The sequence below is a fragment of the Marmota flaviventris genome, chromosome X, assembly GCF_047511675.1.
Source record: "Marmota flaviventris isolate mMarFla1 chromosome X, mMarFla1.hap1, whole genome shotgun sequence".
NCBI classification, from domain to species: domain Eukaryota; kingdom Metazoa; phylum Chordata; class Mammalia; order Rodentia; family Sciuridae; genus Marmota; species Marmota flaviventris.
Window position 1 is genome coordinate 98,899,565 of NC_092518.1, and position 16,263 is coordinate 98,915,827.

The 16,263-nt window shown below is 40.6% G+C and overlaps 1 protein-coding gene and 2 pseudogenes across 4 annotated transcripts in view; 1 reads left to right on the top strand and 2 right to left on the bottom strand.

Annotated features, from left to right (window-relative positions):
- The window catches only part of Lrch2 (leucine rich repeats and calponin homology domain containing 2), a 103,054-nt gene that overhangs the window by 26,879 nt on the left and 59,912 nt on the right, over window positions 1–16,263 (bottom strand). For all 4 annotated transcript variants that reach the window (XM_071606314.1, XM_071606313.1, XM_027932322.3 and 1 more), the window contains 2 exons: window positions 2,551–2,599; window positions 2,348–2,464 (listed from right to left, as the gene is read on the bottom strand). In XM_071606314.1, coding sequence (XP_071462415.1) covers window positions 2,348–2,464; window positions 2,551–2,599 — 166 coding nt within the window. The remainder of the gene's footprint in view (window positions 1–2,347; window positions 2,465–2,550; window positions 2,600–16,263) is intronic.
- LOC114090233 (WW domain-binding protein 2-like) lies at window positions 6,692–7,414 on the top strand (annotated as a pseudogene).
- Window positions 11,555–15,308, bottom strand: LOC114091035 (alpha-actinin-1-like; annotated as a pseudogene).

Here is a 16,263-nt window from a genome sequence, read left to right on the forward strand (position 1 = left end):
TTTTATATTTTCTTGACATCATAGAAAAAAATTGACATACGCCATTTTTGCAATGTTCTCACACTGACATCTTCTGACAACTCAGGAGAACTACATATCTCTTTAAAACATTTTGCAGCAACTGAACCTTATCTTTGAACCTACTTTATCAAGTAAGAAAGAAATGAACATATATTCAATGATGGTTATGCAATGGGGACTTCAAATATTATCCTATTTGCTCTAGCAACTTCATAACATAACCAATATTGTAAGCCATAAAAAGAAAATATTTATCAGCAAATTATGCTATTAAGCCAAAGAATTATCTGTTAAAGGAACACTGAGGCCTCTGTTAAGACTTTATTGAGAAGAGCACTTTAGTTACTGTAAAATATTTTTAAAAGCAGGGAACTGTATTAATTTTGAAGTGTTTGTTCATTTGATACTAGGCTATCCAAAGTAGATAAAGAAGCAGCGTAACATAAGCTCTAAGTTCAAGGTAAGTGACCTAAGGCATACTGCTTAGCCTCCCTGTGTATTAATTTCTCCATCTATAAAATAGGAATGATAATAACTGTGCTTAACTCAGTTGTTTAGGGTTGTTTAGAAGACTAAATTAGTTAAAGCACTTAAAACAGTGCCTGGCACTCAGTATTTGTTATGCAAATGTTTTGAAAAAAATTCAGAATTGGTATGATTTTATTATATTAGGATAAAGAAGATCAAATAAATATCAAATCTCTTTCATTACTTAGAAATACTAAAATTTCTCCCACATAATCAATTATCCATCCAGTTTTATGTATAAACGAATTTTATTCAGTGCCTTGGTTCAAGTTTTCATAAATTATAAATGGGAACTTTAAAATAAATGCCAGGGACTTGGAATGCGGCTCATTGGTAGAGCACTTGCCTGGCATATGTGAGGCCCTGGGTTCAATCCCCAGCATAGATAGATAGATAGATGCCAGAATGTAAATATAAGTACAAATCTATAAAGGGTTGGGATAAATAGCCTTTCACTATTACTGACCAGGATTCTGTTTAGAATGTTCTTCTCTTTTTTCTCGTGTTTTTTATTTCTTCATTATCTCTCATACTGGCCAATTCACACAAGGCTCATTAAAAGAACTCAGTAGTTATTTATTGAAAGCTTAAACTTGTCACAGATTTTCTAAGACATATAATATTTTTGTTTTGGTCATATGATAGAACTTGCAAATATATGTTAGACTCCTACATATGAAAACAGATCAGTGTGCATTTAGAAACCTATTTCTACCAAATAGAAATATACAAAATAAATCCTATGTAATAGTGATATACACTGAATTCCCTACAGTATAGCTAAGTACTATGCATTCAAATAAAACTATCATTAGACTTGAATTATGCTTTGGGAAATAGAAAAGGTGCAAAGACAGCAAAATTTGCTATTCATGAAGCAGGACCAAGTCTGTGCTGCTCGTTCAAGTCAAATGTCAAAAATAAATTTTGCTTAGTATGCAATTTATTCCAAATTCTGATGGTTGGCCTCTGCAAATATAGCAGACTTTAAAAACAAATAGATAACATTATAATATTTACAAGGGTATCCACATTAAAATTTTATTAAAACCCAACTACCTAGAAATTTGGGATAATTTGGATACTCTGGGGTTTTACTTCTGCTAAGATGAAAGACCCTCTTAAGAAAACTACTAAGATAACAAGAAGAAAAGAAAATGGATGAAACTCTTCTCAAACATGTTTAAAGCCACATGAATAGCATTCATTTACATAGAAACAGTTATATATTAATTGTAAACACGTCAACTATTTGTTGACAAATCCAATAAGTCCTTTCCCGAACAATTATTTTCTTTACTTATTTATTTTATGGTATCAGAGATTGAACCCAGAGGTACTTAACTACTGAGCTACAACCCCAGTTCTTTTTTTTTTTTTCATATTTTGAGAGAGAGTCTCACTAAGTTGCTGAGGGCCTCAATATGGTGCTGAGGCTGGCTTTGAATTTGTAATCCTCCTGCCTCAGCCTCCTGAGCTGCTGAGATTACAGGTGTGAGCCATTGCACCTGGCTTGAACAATTCTTTTAAAATGTATATAAATTTCTACACTTAGCAAATATTCATCTATCTTATAAAGTATTAGGAAAATTATAATTCATACTGACACACTCTTAATTACTTTGAACTATTGAAACTTTATGGCTATAATTAGATAGTACATCTGTATCACCTACATATGGGAAATTAAAATAAACACATTTACTACATTTAACTAGAACATTATACCTTATTAACTTAAAAATTATAAAATCAAAATTAATAAATACAAAGTAAATTTAAAATTTTAATAAAGTACCTTGAAATATTCTTTTCTAATCTGTTTGCTTCGCCTTCTTTCTTCACTTTGCCAAATTATAGGTTGAGATTCTGGCCACTGTTGTTCATCTAATTGATCCTTCTGATTTTCTAAGGGCTATAATGAGACAATTTCTTTTAAATAAACAAATAAGCACAAAATAATACATATGTACATATATTTGCAAATTAATTTCTTCTTACCTGCCATGTAAGGGGTGATAATGGTGAATTAACTTCATCTGTTGAGACACTAAAAAAATTAAAGATGCTTTAATATCTCTTAAAATATTTAGAAAAATCTTCATTATGAACATTATAAAGTTGTCTTTTTAAAACCAGAATGTCAAGGCTTTATCCATGTATATGCTTTGAACTAATAACATAAAACTTAAAGTTGACAAAACATATTGTTCCTAATAACAATTGCTCCTCAGGAAATATCAAAATGGGCTTATTTTATATGAACCTTATGCATAAAGCTACTCCAAGGACTTTTTAGAGGCTGTTATAGTTTGGATCTGAGATATCTCCCAAAATGCTCATGTTTTGAAGACATGATCCCCAGAGCAAAAAGGTTCATTGATATGGCTTTTAGGCAATGATTAAGGCTCATCAATGGATTGATCCATTTGATGATCCATTGATAGCTGAATGGATGACTGTGTGGCAACTATAGATAGGTGGGGTGTGGCTGGAGGAAGTAGGTCACTGGGGGCTTGGCCTTGGGGACTATATATGTACCTGGTCCCTTCTTGTTTCTTTCTCTGTTTCCCTGCTTCCATGAGCTGAGAAGCTTTCTTCTGCCACAATATTCTGCCTAAATTAAGCCCCAGAGCAATGGAGCTGACTGACCATGGACTGAATCTCTAAAACCATGAGCTCAAAATTAACATTTCCTGCTCTAATTTGTTCTTGTCTGGTATTTTGGTCACAGCAACAAAAGATGAACTAACAAAAAGGCCAAATATCCAGAGACAATCAATCAAAGGAAAGATAGGGTATTTATTATATCAAAATAAATTACCAAAGACTAAAAAAAAAGGAGTTACTCTTTTTTGCCTACTGAATTTCTGATTGTGAGTTTCAACCCCTTCATTCTGACACAACAGGAGCTATAAAGGAAAATTTTTTTTCATCTAGTTTTTCTTTGTTGTTGGAATGAGGTAAATTGTGCAGCTTGTTGTTAGATGGCAGATTTGTGCATAAATTCCACTGGAAAAAATATAAACAAAATGTCCACTAGAGCTGAAATTATTTAACACTTGGTTACTTCTGTACAGTACAGTAAGAAAAACATATAAAAATTAGGAAGAATCAAATTTCTAAAAATTTATAGGGCACAAGATTATTCAAGAGGAAAAACATCTAGTCTTACAATCTAGTATGAAACTATAATTAAAGAAAAACATACAAAAGTTAATAGCTTTCTTTCACATCAACTATTATGACTTACAAAGTATATTTTAAAAATCCCATTCATAAAAGAAAGGAAAAGTATAAAATACCTAGTAAGAATCTTACTTACATATGTACAAGACCTACATAATAAAACTGCAAATGTTTAGTAAAATTCTTTTTTTGGTACCAGAAAATGAACTCATGGGCACTTGACCACTGAACCACATCCCCAGCCCTATTTTGTACTTTCTAAGAGACATAGTCTCACTGAGTTGCTTAGCACCTCGCTAAATTACTGAGGCTGGCTTTGAACTCAGGATCCTCCTGCCTCCACCTCCAAAGCAGCTGGGAATACAGGTGTGTGCCACTGAGCCTGGCCTCTAGTAAGAGTCCTGAATAATTTAAATGTTCTTGAAGGAAAACACTAAACATTATAGGTAAACTTCTTTTTCAAACCAATTAAGAACTGAAATGAACTGTAATTATAGGGTCTTGATTTAACATCTAAGCAGCCATCTTACTGTTAACCGCCATCTCATAAGTTTCATTTTCCTGTCCTCTTACCTGACTGAACCTTCCCCGCCCCTGTGAGTGACCTACCCCATGGTACCATAACCCTAAGCCAATTCCAGGAGGACAGGACCCCTGGACTCTGGAGAGCCCCATGGTGCCATCAACCTAAGCCAATCCCATGCTATTCCCACCCACCTAGCTCTGCCGCAAGCATCCCCAGCCTATCCCACAGCACCACAGCTACAACTCAAAACCCCTACCTCACAAAAGCTCAGCACCCAAACATGTGGGAGCCTCTCTCCACTCTATAGAGGGATGGCCTTTATTTGTCAGCTTTGACAAATAAACCTTTGTGTGGATCTCTGCCTGTTCTCCATCTGTCCTTCATTTCTCGCTCGCCCATCTCTCGCTTTCTCACTTTCTTTTCAGTAATAATTTTTTTAAGACCTGAGAAGTATTTTTTACTTATTTTAGAAATTTGACAAAATAATTTCAGAGTTAATTCAATGATTAAGAAAAGAATCAATGATTAAGAAGAGAAAACTTATATAATAAAGGGGTAAATTATAGTAATAATGGAGCTAGGGGTTAGCTCAGTGGGAGAGCACTTGCTCACCACATGCCAGGTCCTGGACTTAATCCCAAGCATTGCTAAAAAAGAAGAAGGAGGAGGAGGAGAAAGAAAAGAATTAAAAATTGAAATTACAGTAGTAAAATTAGTGATGGCTCCAGAATCTACAGTTTTTCAATGAAATAAGATCACAGGACTACAAGAACTACAAATTTAACAAATTATGATATAAATCACTGAAGAAATGATGGATTGTGTAATAAATAGTTCAGAAATAACTGGCTGACTACTTGTAAAACATGCAGAAAGAAAGGAAGAAAGACAAAAGAATAGTACATAAGAAAAGGAGGAAGAAAAGAAGGGAGGGAAAAAACCTAAATTCCTTACCTCATATCCAAAATCACACTTAATGAATTAAAAGATTTAAATAGAAATAAAGATGAAACCACAAAAGTACTTGAAAAATATGGGCAGTAGCTGGACACAGTGGCACTCATCTGTTGTCCAAGCTACTTGGGAGGCTGAGGCAAGAGGACTGCTTGAGCCTGGAAGTTTGAGGCAAGTCTAGGCAACATAGCAAGACTTCCATCACAGTAAAAAGAGCAGTAATTTTTCAAATGTTGGTATGAAGAGAGCCTACGGTAGAAACCATGAAAACCAAACACTAAGAGATGTAAGTATATAAAAATATAAAAATTATGGGGCTGGGACTGTGGCTCCGTGGTAGAGCACTTGCCTAGCATGTGTGAGGCCGTGGGTTTGATTCTTAGCACCACCATATAAATAAATATGTCCATTGACAACTAAGGAAATATAAATATATTAGACTACCAGACTGCATGTATAACTCAGTGGTAGAGTACTTTCCTAGCATATGCAAGGCCCTAGGTTTGATTCCCCAGCACCAAAAAAAGACTTTACTTCTGGCCAAGATATAATAAGAGTGACCAAAACTAAAAGAACAAACAAAATATGGGGCTGGGGATGTGGCTCAAGCGGTAGTGCGCTCGCCTGGCATGCGTGCGGCCCAGGTTTGATCCTCAGCACCACAAACAAACAAAGATGTTGTGTCCGCTGAAAACTAAAAAATAAATATTAAAAAAATTCTCTCTCTCTCTCTTTAAAAAAAAAAAAAGAACGAACAAAATATATAAAATTGTGCTTTCTGAGACACATTGAATACCAGGTTTAAAAAAAAAAGACATTATCCCTTAAGAGATGGGTAATAAACAAAATGAAAGACTTGTTAAAGTTGCTACTTGGAGAGTGTTTCTGAGGCCACAGCCAAGACAGGGTAAATGAAGGTGAAGGCAGAGCACCAACACTTCCTGAATTAGGAGAAAGAACAATAATACAAGAGTTCACAGAACAGAGTAACAAAGCAAAGGACAATGCAGAGAGAGAGAGAAAGAACTTCCTTCATATTTTCAGCCAGGTCCTAATCAGTGACATATGTGAGGAATATACCTTAGTCAAAAGACTGAGATAACACCAGAAGAATAGAAAGAATAATTCCCAGATTCACAGAGGACCAGGAGTACTACCAGTTCCCACCAACCAGATTGGAAAATCTTCTAATTCATGAGGTATCAGGTGGAATATTAAGAAAGGTCTTGCCTTAATGGGAGCAGGGGAGCAAATTTAGTCCTAGACTAAATGTTGCACTGCTCCCACATAATAAATCATAAAGCCAGATCCCCAAAATATCAAACTGTTTCTAAGTAATTACCATATCCCAGAACAAAAGTTAAGAATATTTATGGTAATACTATAATATCCAAACCTAAGAAGGCAAAGTTCACAATGTTTGGTATTCAATAAAAGTTTCAATCTAGTGAGAGGGCAGCAGAATGATCAAACACTGAGAGCATCCTAATGTCCTATGAGCACGTGAAACTTAAATTCAATGACATGAAGAATATGTCAGAGATCTTCAAAGAGAACAAGAAAGGCACTGTCTACCTTACCCCTTACAGGGTCAACTTTCTGTCCAAGGGGAAGGAGGCCATGCAGTCCTTCATGATACCATTTTATCTCATGAAGGACTGTGAGATCAAGTAGCCTGTGTTGGTGAAAACTGCCAAGGGAACAGCAAAGGCTAAAACTGGAGGTGGCTGGGAAGGCTCTGCTACAGACAATTTGACCTTCACAACAGGGGGCACCATCGAGTTTAGTCAATGGATTCTCCAGATGGCATTTCAAGCCCCAGAAGTGAAGCCCTCAATGGAGCCTATGGGTACCCTTAATGCCTAGTGGGGCCTGTTTTTCCCCCACCAGTTGCCAATGGAATATACCACTGCCTTCCTACCTAACCCATACACTGCCCCCATCTCATTTCTATTCAGGACACCCTCTGAAGGATGGGGCCATGGGATATGTGAAGCTTCTGCTTCCACCTTATCCTAGACCCATGAAACTATAGTCAGCAGCCCTGATGTCCCCTCCACTACTGCAGCCATGGCCAAGCCCATAGAAGTAGCTACCAGCGCCTATTATAACCTGGGCAACCCACATAATGCTTCCATGCCCACAAACTAGCCTCTTCCACCTCCCTATTATCCTCTGGAAGTTAAGACCCAGTAGGCCCCACCCACCTCCCTGCCCTCACCCTCAGGGGCCTTTCCCCATTTTTTTTTGCAGGGCAACATCTGCCCTGGAGGATGCCAGGGAGGGCCTTGTCCTTCCCCAGGTCTGAATATAAAAAGTTAACAGGAACTAGCCAGGGATAGTGGCACAACCCTATAATCCTAGCAGTTTGGGAAGCTGAGACAGGAGGATTAAGAGTTCAAAGCCAGTCTCAGCAACAGCAAGGCACAAAGCACCTCAGTGAGACCCTATCTCTAAATAAAATAGAAAACAGGGCTGCAGATGTGGCTCAGTGGTTGAGTGCCCGAGTTTAATTTTTTTGGTACACGGGATTGAACTCGGGCACTCAACCACCAAAAAAATTAAACAGTTACTGGGAATTAGGGTTGTAGGAAAGTAGGCCCCCTGGCCTCTGCTGAGGTGTTCTTGGAAGCATGGGTTATTCCTCTTTTGCTCTAGTAGCCCCATCCCACAGAGAAACTCTCTGGCCATCTCCTCTGCTGCAGTCCAGTCTCTCAGTCTGGTGGTCATTCTGCACTCAGTCTTGTGAGCTCCATCAGACCTGCCACATGTCTTCCCAAAGGGGCAACAGGCCTTGCCAGGCCCAACTCACATTCCTTCCATGGTCTGTTCTTGACCCTGGAAGGCCACTGTCCCACCTGTCAGGTCACATTCCATTCAGCAAGGCCTGGCCCAGTCACACCCACACTGCCTTTGGTCATTCTTTTGCTACTTCTGACTTCAGGAGCTTTATTACTATAGCTTCCAGGGTTTGGTGGCTTCAGAGGAAGCCCACTGCAGCTAGGTAGGAAACCCCCTCTGTTTGCTTGCTAGTGTTTCTGGAATTTGTTGGCCTCTAATCTGTCTTCCCTCTATAAGGAGTTTCTCAACTGGATCTGTAGTGTGCATGTTCATCCCATCATGCCATTCAGGGAATACATGGTGGGCAGAGAATGAGGGCTCCCAACCCTGCATGCTGGTCATAGCCTGCTGCTGGCCCCTTAGCCTGCCCCCTCCCTTTTAAGCATCACGTGCCCTGGGTGCACAGAGATTTGCTCTCATTTGTTCCTGGGCCAACTATAAAGCAAGAAGAAATGGTTATTCAAAGAGAATTCTATTTATTTTACAAAAAACTCCAGTTAATATATTAATGTGAAACCCTGTATGCAAAAAAAATACCTATTAATATTCAGGAAGCTAAAGAAAAAGAATGAAAATGGTAAGTACAGACATGATCAAAGTTCAAGAGATAAAAAGTACATCTGAAATTGAAAGTAAATTAGGTGGGATTAACTACAAATTAGGCATTTTATAAGAAATGATTAGTGAACATGAAGACATAATAGAATAAGTAGCCCAAGTCAGAAAGATAAATATTCAAGAAGAATGAATAGACCATCAGTGATCTGCAAGAAACTTCAGATGGACTAATAATATACACGTAACTGGAGTTTCATAATAGAAGAGATCAAGTGACAAAACATATTTGAAGAAATAAGGGCCCCAAATTTTCTCATGAAAACAATAAACTCACAAATTCATAAAGTTCAATAAACACCAAGCTAAAGAAACATTAAAAACTACATCGAAATACATTGTAATCAAATTACTGAAGTTAAGTGATTATATATATATATATATATATATATATATATATATATATATATATCAGCCAAATGAAAAGAGGACACATTGGGTTCACTAAAACAAAAGTAAGAATGGAGGCAGACTGCTCATGAGAAACAATGCAATCCAGAGAATGGTGGAGAAGCCTCTTTAAGATACCGAAAGAAAAGAAAAATGAAAAATTCTGTATACCCAGATGAATTAGAAAATACACATTTATATATCAGGTATCAAAATGCATTCTGCTGTCATGTATAACTAATTAGAACAAATAAGAAAAATGGAAACTTAGAATTTTGCATGAGCAATTTTTCTTTTTCAAAAATGAGGGCGATGGTGGATTCAGCGCTGCATATCTTCTAGGCCAATGACTCAGGAGGCTGAGACAAGAAATCAGCAAGTTCCAGGCCAGTCTCAGCAACTTAGGAAGATCCTGTCCCAAAATAAAATAAAAAGGGCTGGGTAATGCAGCTCAGTGATAGAGCTCCTCTGGGTTCAATCCTCAGAACTAGAAAGAAAAAGTGAAATAATGATGGTTTAGAGATGTGAAAACTAAGAGCATTCAACACCAGTAGAACAGAGGTAAAAGTAATGTTAAAGTATCTCTTTTAGGTTGAAGGAAAATAATACACATGGAAATATGGATCTATACAAGGAAATAAAGAGCACTGGGGATGGTAACTAAGAGGATACACACATGAAAGTGTGGACAGTGGTGCCCATCTGTTGAAAAGCCTGTAGTAGAAACCATAAAAACCAAACGCTGAGAAATATAAGATTTAATATAAAAATTAGATGTTAGTGTATCTTCTCATACATAAAAGACATTATTCTGGTTATTTAGATTTCTTCAAAAGATAATTGGGGCTGGAGATGGAGCTCAGTGATAGAGCACTTACCAAGCAAGCACAAGGCCCTGGGTTCAATTCCCAGCACCTCAGAGGAAAAGAAAAGGAAGGAAGGAAGGAATTGACAAAGTAAAAATAACTACATGCTATTGGGTATATAACATAGAAGTAAAATGTACAACAAAAAACAATATGCCAGGAAAGGAGAAATATAAATAAATATATACTTATGAGGTTATTACATATGAAAAGATATAATAGCACTTGAAGATAGACTGTGATAAGTTAAATATACTTTAAACTCTAGGGGCTGGGGATATAACTCAGTAGTGGAGCATATACTTAGCATGAGCAAGGCTCTGGATTCAAATCTATAGCATCAAAATACAAAAAAAAAAAAAATTGAAAATAACCTCTAATACAACAAAACCAAAAGGTGTAATTAATTTAAGTCCACAATGGAAATTAGCAAGATTTTTTTTTATTTCTAAATATTTTATTACTGAGGTGAGGTCATTTGGGCCTTGAATAATTTATAAGATACACAGATTCCTAGTAGTTTGTAAAATGGCTGAGTTATATTGTGTATATATACCACAATTTCTTTATCCATTCACCTGTTGAAGGGCACCTAGGTTGGTTCCATAGCATAGCTATTGTGAATTGAGCTGCTATAAACATTGATGTGGTTGTATTGCTGTAGCATCCTGATTTTTAAGTCCTTTAGGTGTAAACCAAGGAGTGGGATAGTTGGGTCAAATGATGGTCCCATTCCAAGTTTTCTAAGAAATCTCCATACTGCTTTCCATAATGGTTGCATCAATTTGCAGTCCCACCAGCAATGTATAAGTACACCTTTTTCCCTACATCCTTACCAACATTTATTGTTTGTATTCTTCATAATTGCCATTCTAAATGGAGTGAGATTGAATCTTTGTTTTGTTTTGATAGTGGGGATTAAACCCAGGGGCACTTAACCACTGAGCCACATCCCCAGCCTTCTTTCCCCCCACCCCATGGGAGCATTGTTTTAATATGGTCTGTGCCAAGCAATATCAAAGTTGTCCATAATCTCCTAGTTTGTCCTATTTTTGATAGCAATATTAAATTATTTTTAAAAATATGCACTGATAAGGAGGAGATTTAAAAATTAGAATCCACATAAATTATCTTCCTTAAAAAACAGCCATTTCAAAAGATTTTCTTTTGAAATATTTTCATGGACAAGTGAGCTAGCAAACACACATGCACCAATGTGTATTCAGCAAGAGTACACCCTCCCCCCACCCCCCACCAAGAAGACATGAGATAGAAGAAAAAAAATCAGTAAAAGAATAGAATAAAACTTTGTGCTTGGTAATTTTCCTACGTCACAACAAAACAAAAACATTTTGGTGCAAATAGTTAATTTTTCCTCTTTTCCATTTAAGTCTGGTGGAGAAAAAAAAATCCTTTTTCTATAATATTTTTTTTTCCTTTTTTGCAGAAAATAATTTTGTAAACTGTCACTTCGCGGGCAGGGAGGTTCAACGCCGTGTGGTCCCAGCTTGCTCCGTTGGAGGCTGAGAGCTGAAACCAAACCCGGGCAGGAGATGAGGATAGCGGAGGTGCAGGGCGGCGTGCGCTCGGCGTAGGGGCCAAGGGGGCCGGCGCGGGTTAGAGGTCACTCTAGCCATACAGTGGAGAAGGACATGAAGTCCAGAGTACCCAAAACAGAGTCAGGGCCATTGTAGGGCCATTGTAGGCCATTCGTGAGATGCAGTACTGGAAGTGGTCGGGCGGCAGCTCTCGGTGCAGTTCGTCATCCGTGATGTAGTTCTTTCTTGTCTCTGGCCAGGATCTTGAAGGAAGCCACGACCTGGTCTGCGGTATCCATGTCAGCCGTCTCTCAGGACATGAAGTCATTGAAGGCCTGGAAGTAATTGAAGGCCTGGAATGTCACTACCCCCAGACGGTTGGGGTTGCTCATGATGCGGGCGAATTCTGCCTCTCCCTGGGGGTCGTTGCCAATGTCGTAGCCCATGCTGATGAGGCAGGCTTTGAACTCCTCAGGACACAGCGTGCTGCAGTGATTCGGGTCAAAGTGATTGAAAGAGGACCGGAACTCCTTCATCTGCTCCTGGCTGATGCCCTTGGCATCCCGTGTCAGGATCCAGTTTTCCACCTAGTTAACGGTCCTGGCGATGGTGGTGAGCAGCTGCTCCCAGCCCACACGGATATGCTCCATGGTGTAGTTGGTGTACTTGTCAAAGATGAGAGCCTCCTGGATCAGCTGGTGGTCACCTTCCACTGGTCAATCTTGGCTTGTAGTTGACAATGCTCTTCTCCTATTGTCGCAGGTGGCTGAGCTGGTCCTCCAGGGTCCCATGCATCTCAATGAAGATCCTCCCGATTTCCTCCATCTTGGTCTGGATCCAGGGCACAATGACGTTGGCCTGGGCCCCAAACTGCTTGCTTAGTCTCTCCTTATGCTGTTGGCGGGCATGCTCCTCTGTCAGAGCTTGGTCCCTCCGTGGCACGAGCTGCCGCACGTGGTCCCATTTGCCGTTGATCTCCTGAGGCATGATGGTTGTTTAGGGGTTGGTGCCTGTCATGTTGACATGGTAGGTATGGATGATCTTGGACCTTGTTGTGGATGCCCAGGATGGCCAGGCACTCCTTGTCAGTATCAGGGAAAGTGGCCTTGAACTGCTCGTGGGCTATGGTTAGTCCCTGAATCTCCTCGATGGTGTGCACGATGAAGGTGTCCTGCAGGTCCTCCATGGCGCCCTCCATCCAGTTGTTAAAGAGCGCAGCCCGCTTGGCGTACTCCAGGTACAGCTGATCAGTGTCTCCAGTAGCTTCTCCGTCTGCTCTAGAGCTTCCCTCTGCTTCTGAGTTAGAGCCCCCAGATTGTCCCACTGGTCACAGATTTTTTTGGCAGAGAGCATTGACACTGGGTGAGTCATAATAGTCCAGCTCATTGAGTTCCTGTGCGATGGCCACTATCTGCTCCAAGCGGTCCTGGTGGGCAGCTAGGTCGCTCTCAAAGGCCTTGTGCTTCTTGAGCAGGGAGGGCCTTGACCTCAGACAGGGTGACTGTCTCATAATCCTTCTGAGGCAACATGGCCTCTTTGCCATCCGTCCAGGCCTGGTGGATAGAGGCCTTCTGCCGGAATTTCTCCGCCAGGTGGTCCAGCCGCTCCAGCCTCTGGATCTCATTCAGGAGCCACTCCTCACAGCCCTTCTCTGCCTGCTCCAGGCAGCCCCATGCATTGTTGATGTCCGAGACCATCCTGCCCCCGGAGGGCATGAAGGCGGGCCGGTTGCTGACGTGCAGCTTGGTCTGCAGCGTGTTGAAGTTGATCTCCAGCTGGCACTTCTCCTGCACCTTGGGCGGTTTGTGCAGGCGCCGGTAGTCGCAGAAGTCCTCTGCTGCATGGCATGCATGGTGTTCCCAGGTACCCGGTTCTCCAGCCAGGGGATGGTGCGGCGGATCCACTCCAGCAGATCGCTGGCCAGCTTCTCGTAGTTTTCCATTAGCTGCTCATTCTCCTGGTTGAGAGCCAGTACCTTGCACATGCAACTGGCAGCTGTCTCCGCCTTCTGGGCTCCAGAGAAGGCGTGGTAGAAGCTGGACACGTCATGATGGCTTTCTCATCAGGCCGAGCAGTTCCAATGTCTTCAGCATCGAGCATCTTGGGGATGTCCAGATACTTGTCTGCCACATCGAAGGCCAGTTTGTGAGTGGATCATCCTTCCGCAGCTTCCTGTAGTCAATCAGCTCAGGCCGGTGTCGGTGGATCAAGGCCCAGAAGCCAAGGCCATCCTTCCAGCTGATGTGGAAGTTTTGGATGTTGACATTTTTCTAAGGTGTCTTCCTCTGACACCACAGGAGCAGCCCTTCCTTGGCTGAGGTGTCTTTCACAGAAATGTCCTGGATGGCAAAGTGGAAAATGATGGTCCAGATCATGCCCAGGGTCATTTTCACATTCCAATCCACGATTTCCTCAGCGCCAATGGACACCAGTTTGACCCCTTTAATTGCTATGAAATCGAGGGCCTTGTTGACACTGGAGATCTTGTGGACCCACATCTTGCCTCTCTCCGGCTTGGCCAAGCGTTTCACCTGAGATAACCTCCAGCAGCAAAATGAGCTTCAGGACATCTGGGAAGTCATCCTGGATGTTCTCGATCTGCGTTCCCGCCTTCCGGAGGTGGGAGTTGCACTATGCTGTGAATATCTTTCTCTACTGCTTCTCCCAGGCCAGATCCAGAAGTAGATCCCGGTCCCAGTCCTCCTTGGGGAGCACGTAGTCATTGGTTTGCTGTGAATCATAATAGTCATTTGTGTGCGCGCGCTAGGAGCTGAATTTCTTCCTCCACCTTCTCTACAGGCAAAGTCGGTGGTGGCTGCCCCGGTGTGGGGAGGGAGTCAGGCGGCTGGGCTGGGCTGGGCTGGGCTGGGCTGGCGGGGCAGGGCTAGCTCCCCTGCACTGGTTCTGCTGCCTGCCTCAGCGCAAGTGCTGGGACCTAATCTCCACGCACACTTCCCCAGCCCTTTTTAAATATTTTAGAGACAGGGTCTTGCTGAGTTGCTTAGGGCTTCACTAAGTTGCTGGGGCTGGCTTTGAACTCATGATCCTCCTGCCTCAGCCTTCCAAGCTGCTGGGATTACAGGAGTGCTCCATTGCATCCAGCTTCAGTGTAGTTTTGGTTTGCATTTCTCTAATTACTAGATATTTGAACATCTTTTCATATACTTGTTGATTGTATTTCTTCTTCTGTGAAGTGTATCTTTGGTTCCTTAGCCCATTTATTGATTGGGTTATTTATTTCTTTGGTGATAAGTATTGGTAAAGATCGCCCCCAGAGTGCTTCTCTTCCGGGAGTTCAACTCCATGTACTGAATGGCGGGAATTTTGAATGGGCCCGAACCATCACCTCCAATCTCTGTGAACAGCACGATCTTTGAATGGCACACCTCCCTGAAGTGGCTGAACTCTAGGCCAATAAAGAAGTAACAGCCGGTACCCCCCCCCCCACTGAGCCCATTAATATCAACACCTTGTTTGTGCTTTCTCTCGCTGGACCCCCTTCTCTTCTGCAACCAGCAGCTATGGTGCCGCTAATAAAATCTCGGTCAGGTAAATGGTTGTTTTGGCTTGTTGAATTATTGGAGCTTTTCCACTGCTCCTTGCATTAAGTTTTTTGAGTTATTTATATATCTTGGAGATTAATGCTCTGAGGTGCATGTGGTAAAGATTTTTTTCTGATCTAGGGAACATAACTCCCAAATGAACAAGTGAATTACAATCCCCCCTACACGGAACACCAGGAAGGGAGTTTTAGAAGAGCTTCTTTAAAAGTACACTCCCCCCCTTCTCCTTTGCTAGCATAAGCACTAAAACCTTCTTTTCCCTTTTTGTCAAAACCATGTCCTGGTTATTGAATTGGCATTGGGGACAAGGACCGAGCTTTTGGTAATAGTATTAGTTGATAGTAGGCAACTATCATTGTTCATTTAGAAAGCTTGTTTGAATTCTGTTTGGAAAAAAGGATTATAGCATGGGCTATGTCTAAAAGTGTGCTCTGATTTATTGCAACCATTTTATATGACAATTGATTTAAAAATCTAAACTATAATGGCTACCGCGACATATTTATCTGCACTAGACAAAATTCCATTTTCTCTGAACATGATTCTTGCTTTGGCCGTCAGATATCATAACAGTGGTCCACTTTATACTTTGAATATAACCCTTACTGCTCTACCACTAGGACTCATTTTAAAAGGACTTGTTTTTTTCTCTTCCTCTTCTCCCCTCCTCTTCCCTAATCTCTCCCCTCAGGAGCAGAAGCAATTCAAACTTTGGTGACCATACCAGAGGAACTCCCAAATTGACTAGCTTCCAAATTAACAAGTGAATTACAACTAGAACACATGAAATGCAGCCTTTTAATGACCTTTTTAAACACCCCACCCCCCCCACCCCCGTTTCCTCTGAATGGGCAGAATCATAGCCTCTGTGATAGGAATCCCCTGTGTGTCTCCTTTGCTAGCAAAGCAATACAACTTTTTCCCTTTTCTCAAAACTGTGTCCTTATTATATTGGCAGGGGGACAAGGATTGAGATTTTGGAGGAAAAAAAAAAAAAAACACCAAAAGGACAAAATTTATTTATCTGTGATCACTTTATTTTTAATTCATATTACCAACCCCCGTGAGTTCATTTTTTGATTCTACATGCTTATATATTTTTGTTTTGTCTGATTAAAAACTTTTGGTTTTCTCTTCTTTATCTGAGGTTTTTGCTTGTTTGTTAATCTGGTAAGAAAAACTGGTTATTTAAGTTTTGCTTGTTTGAGTCTTTAAGAGAAATTTTCTATCTG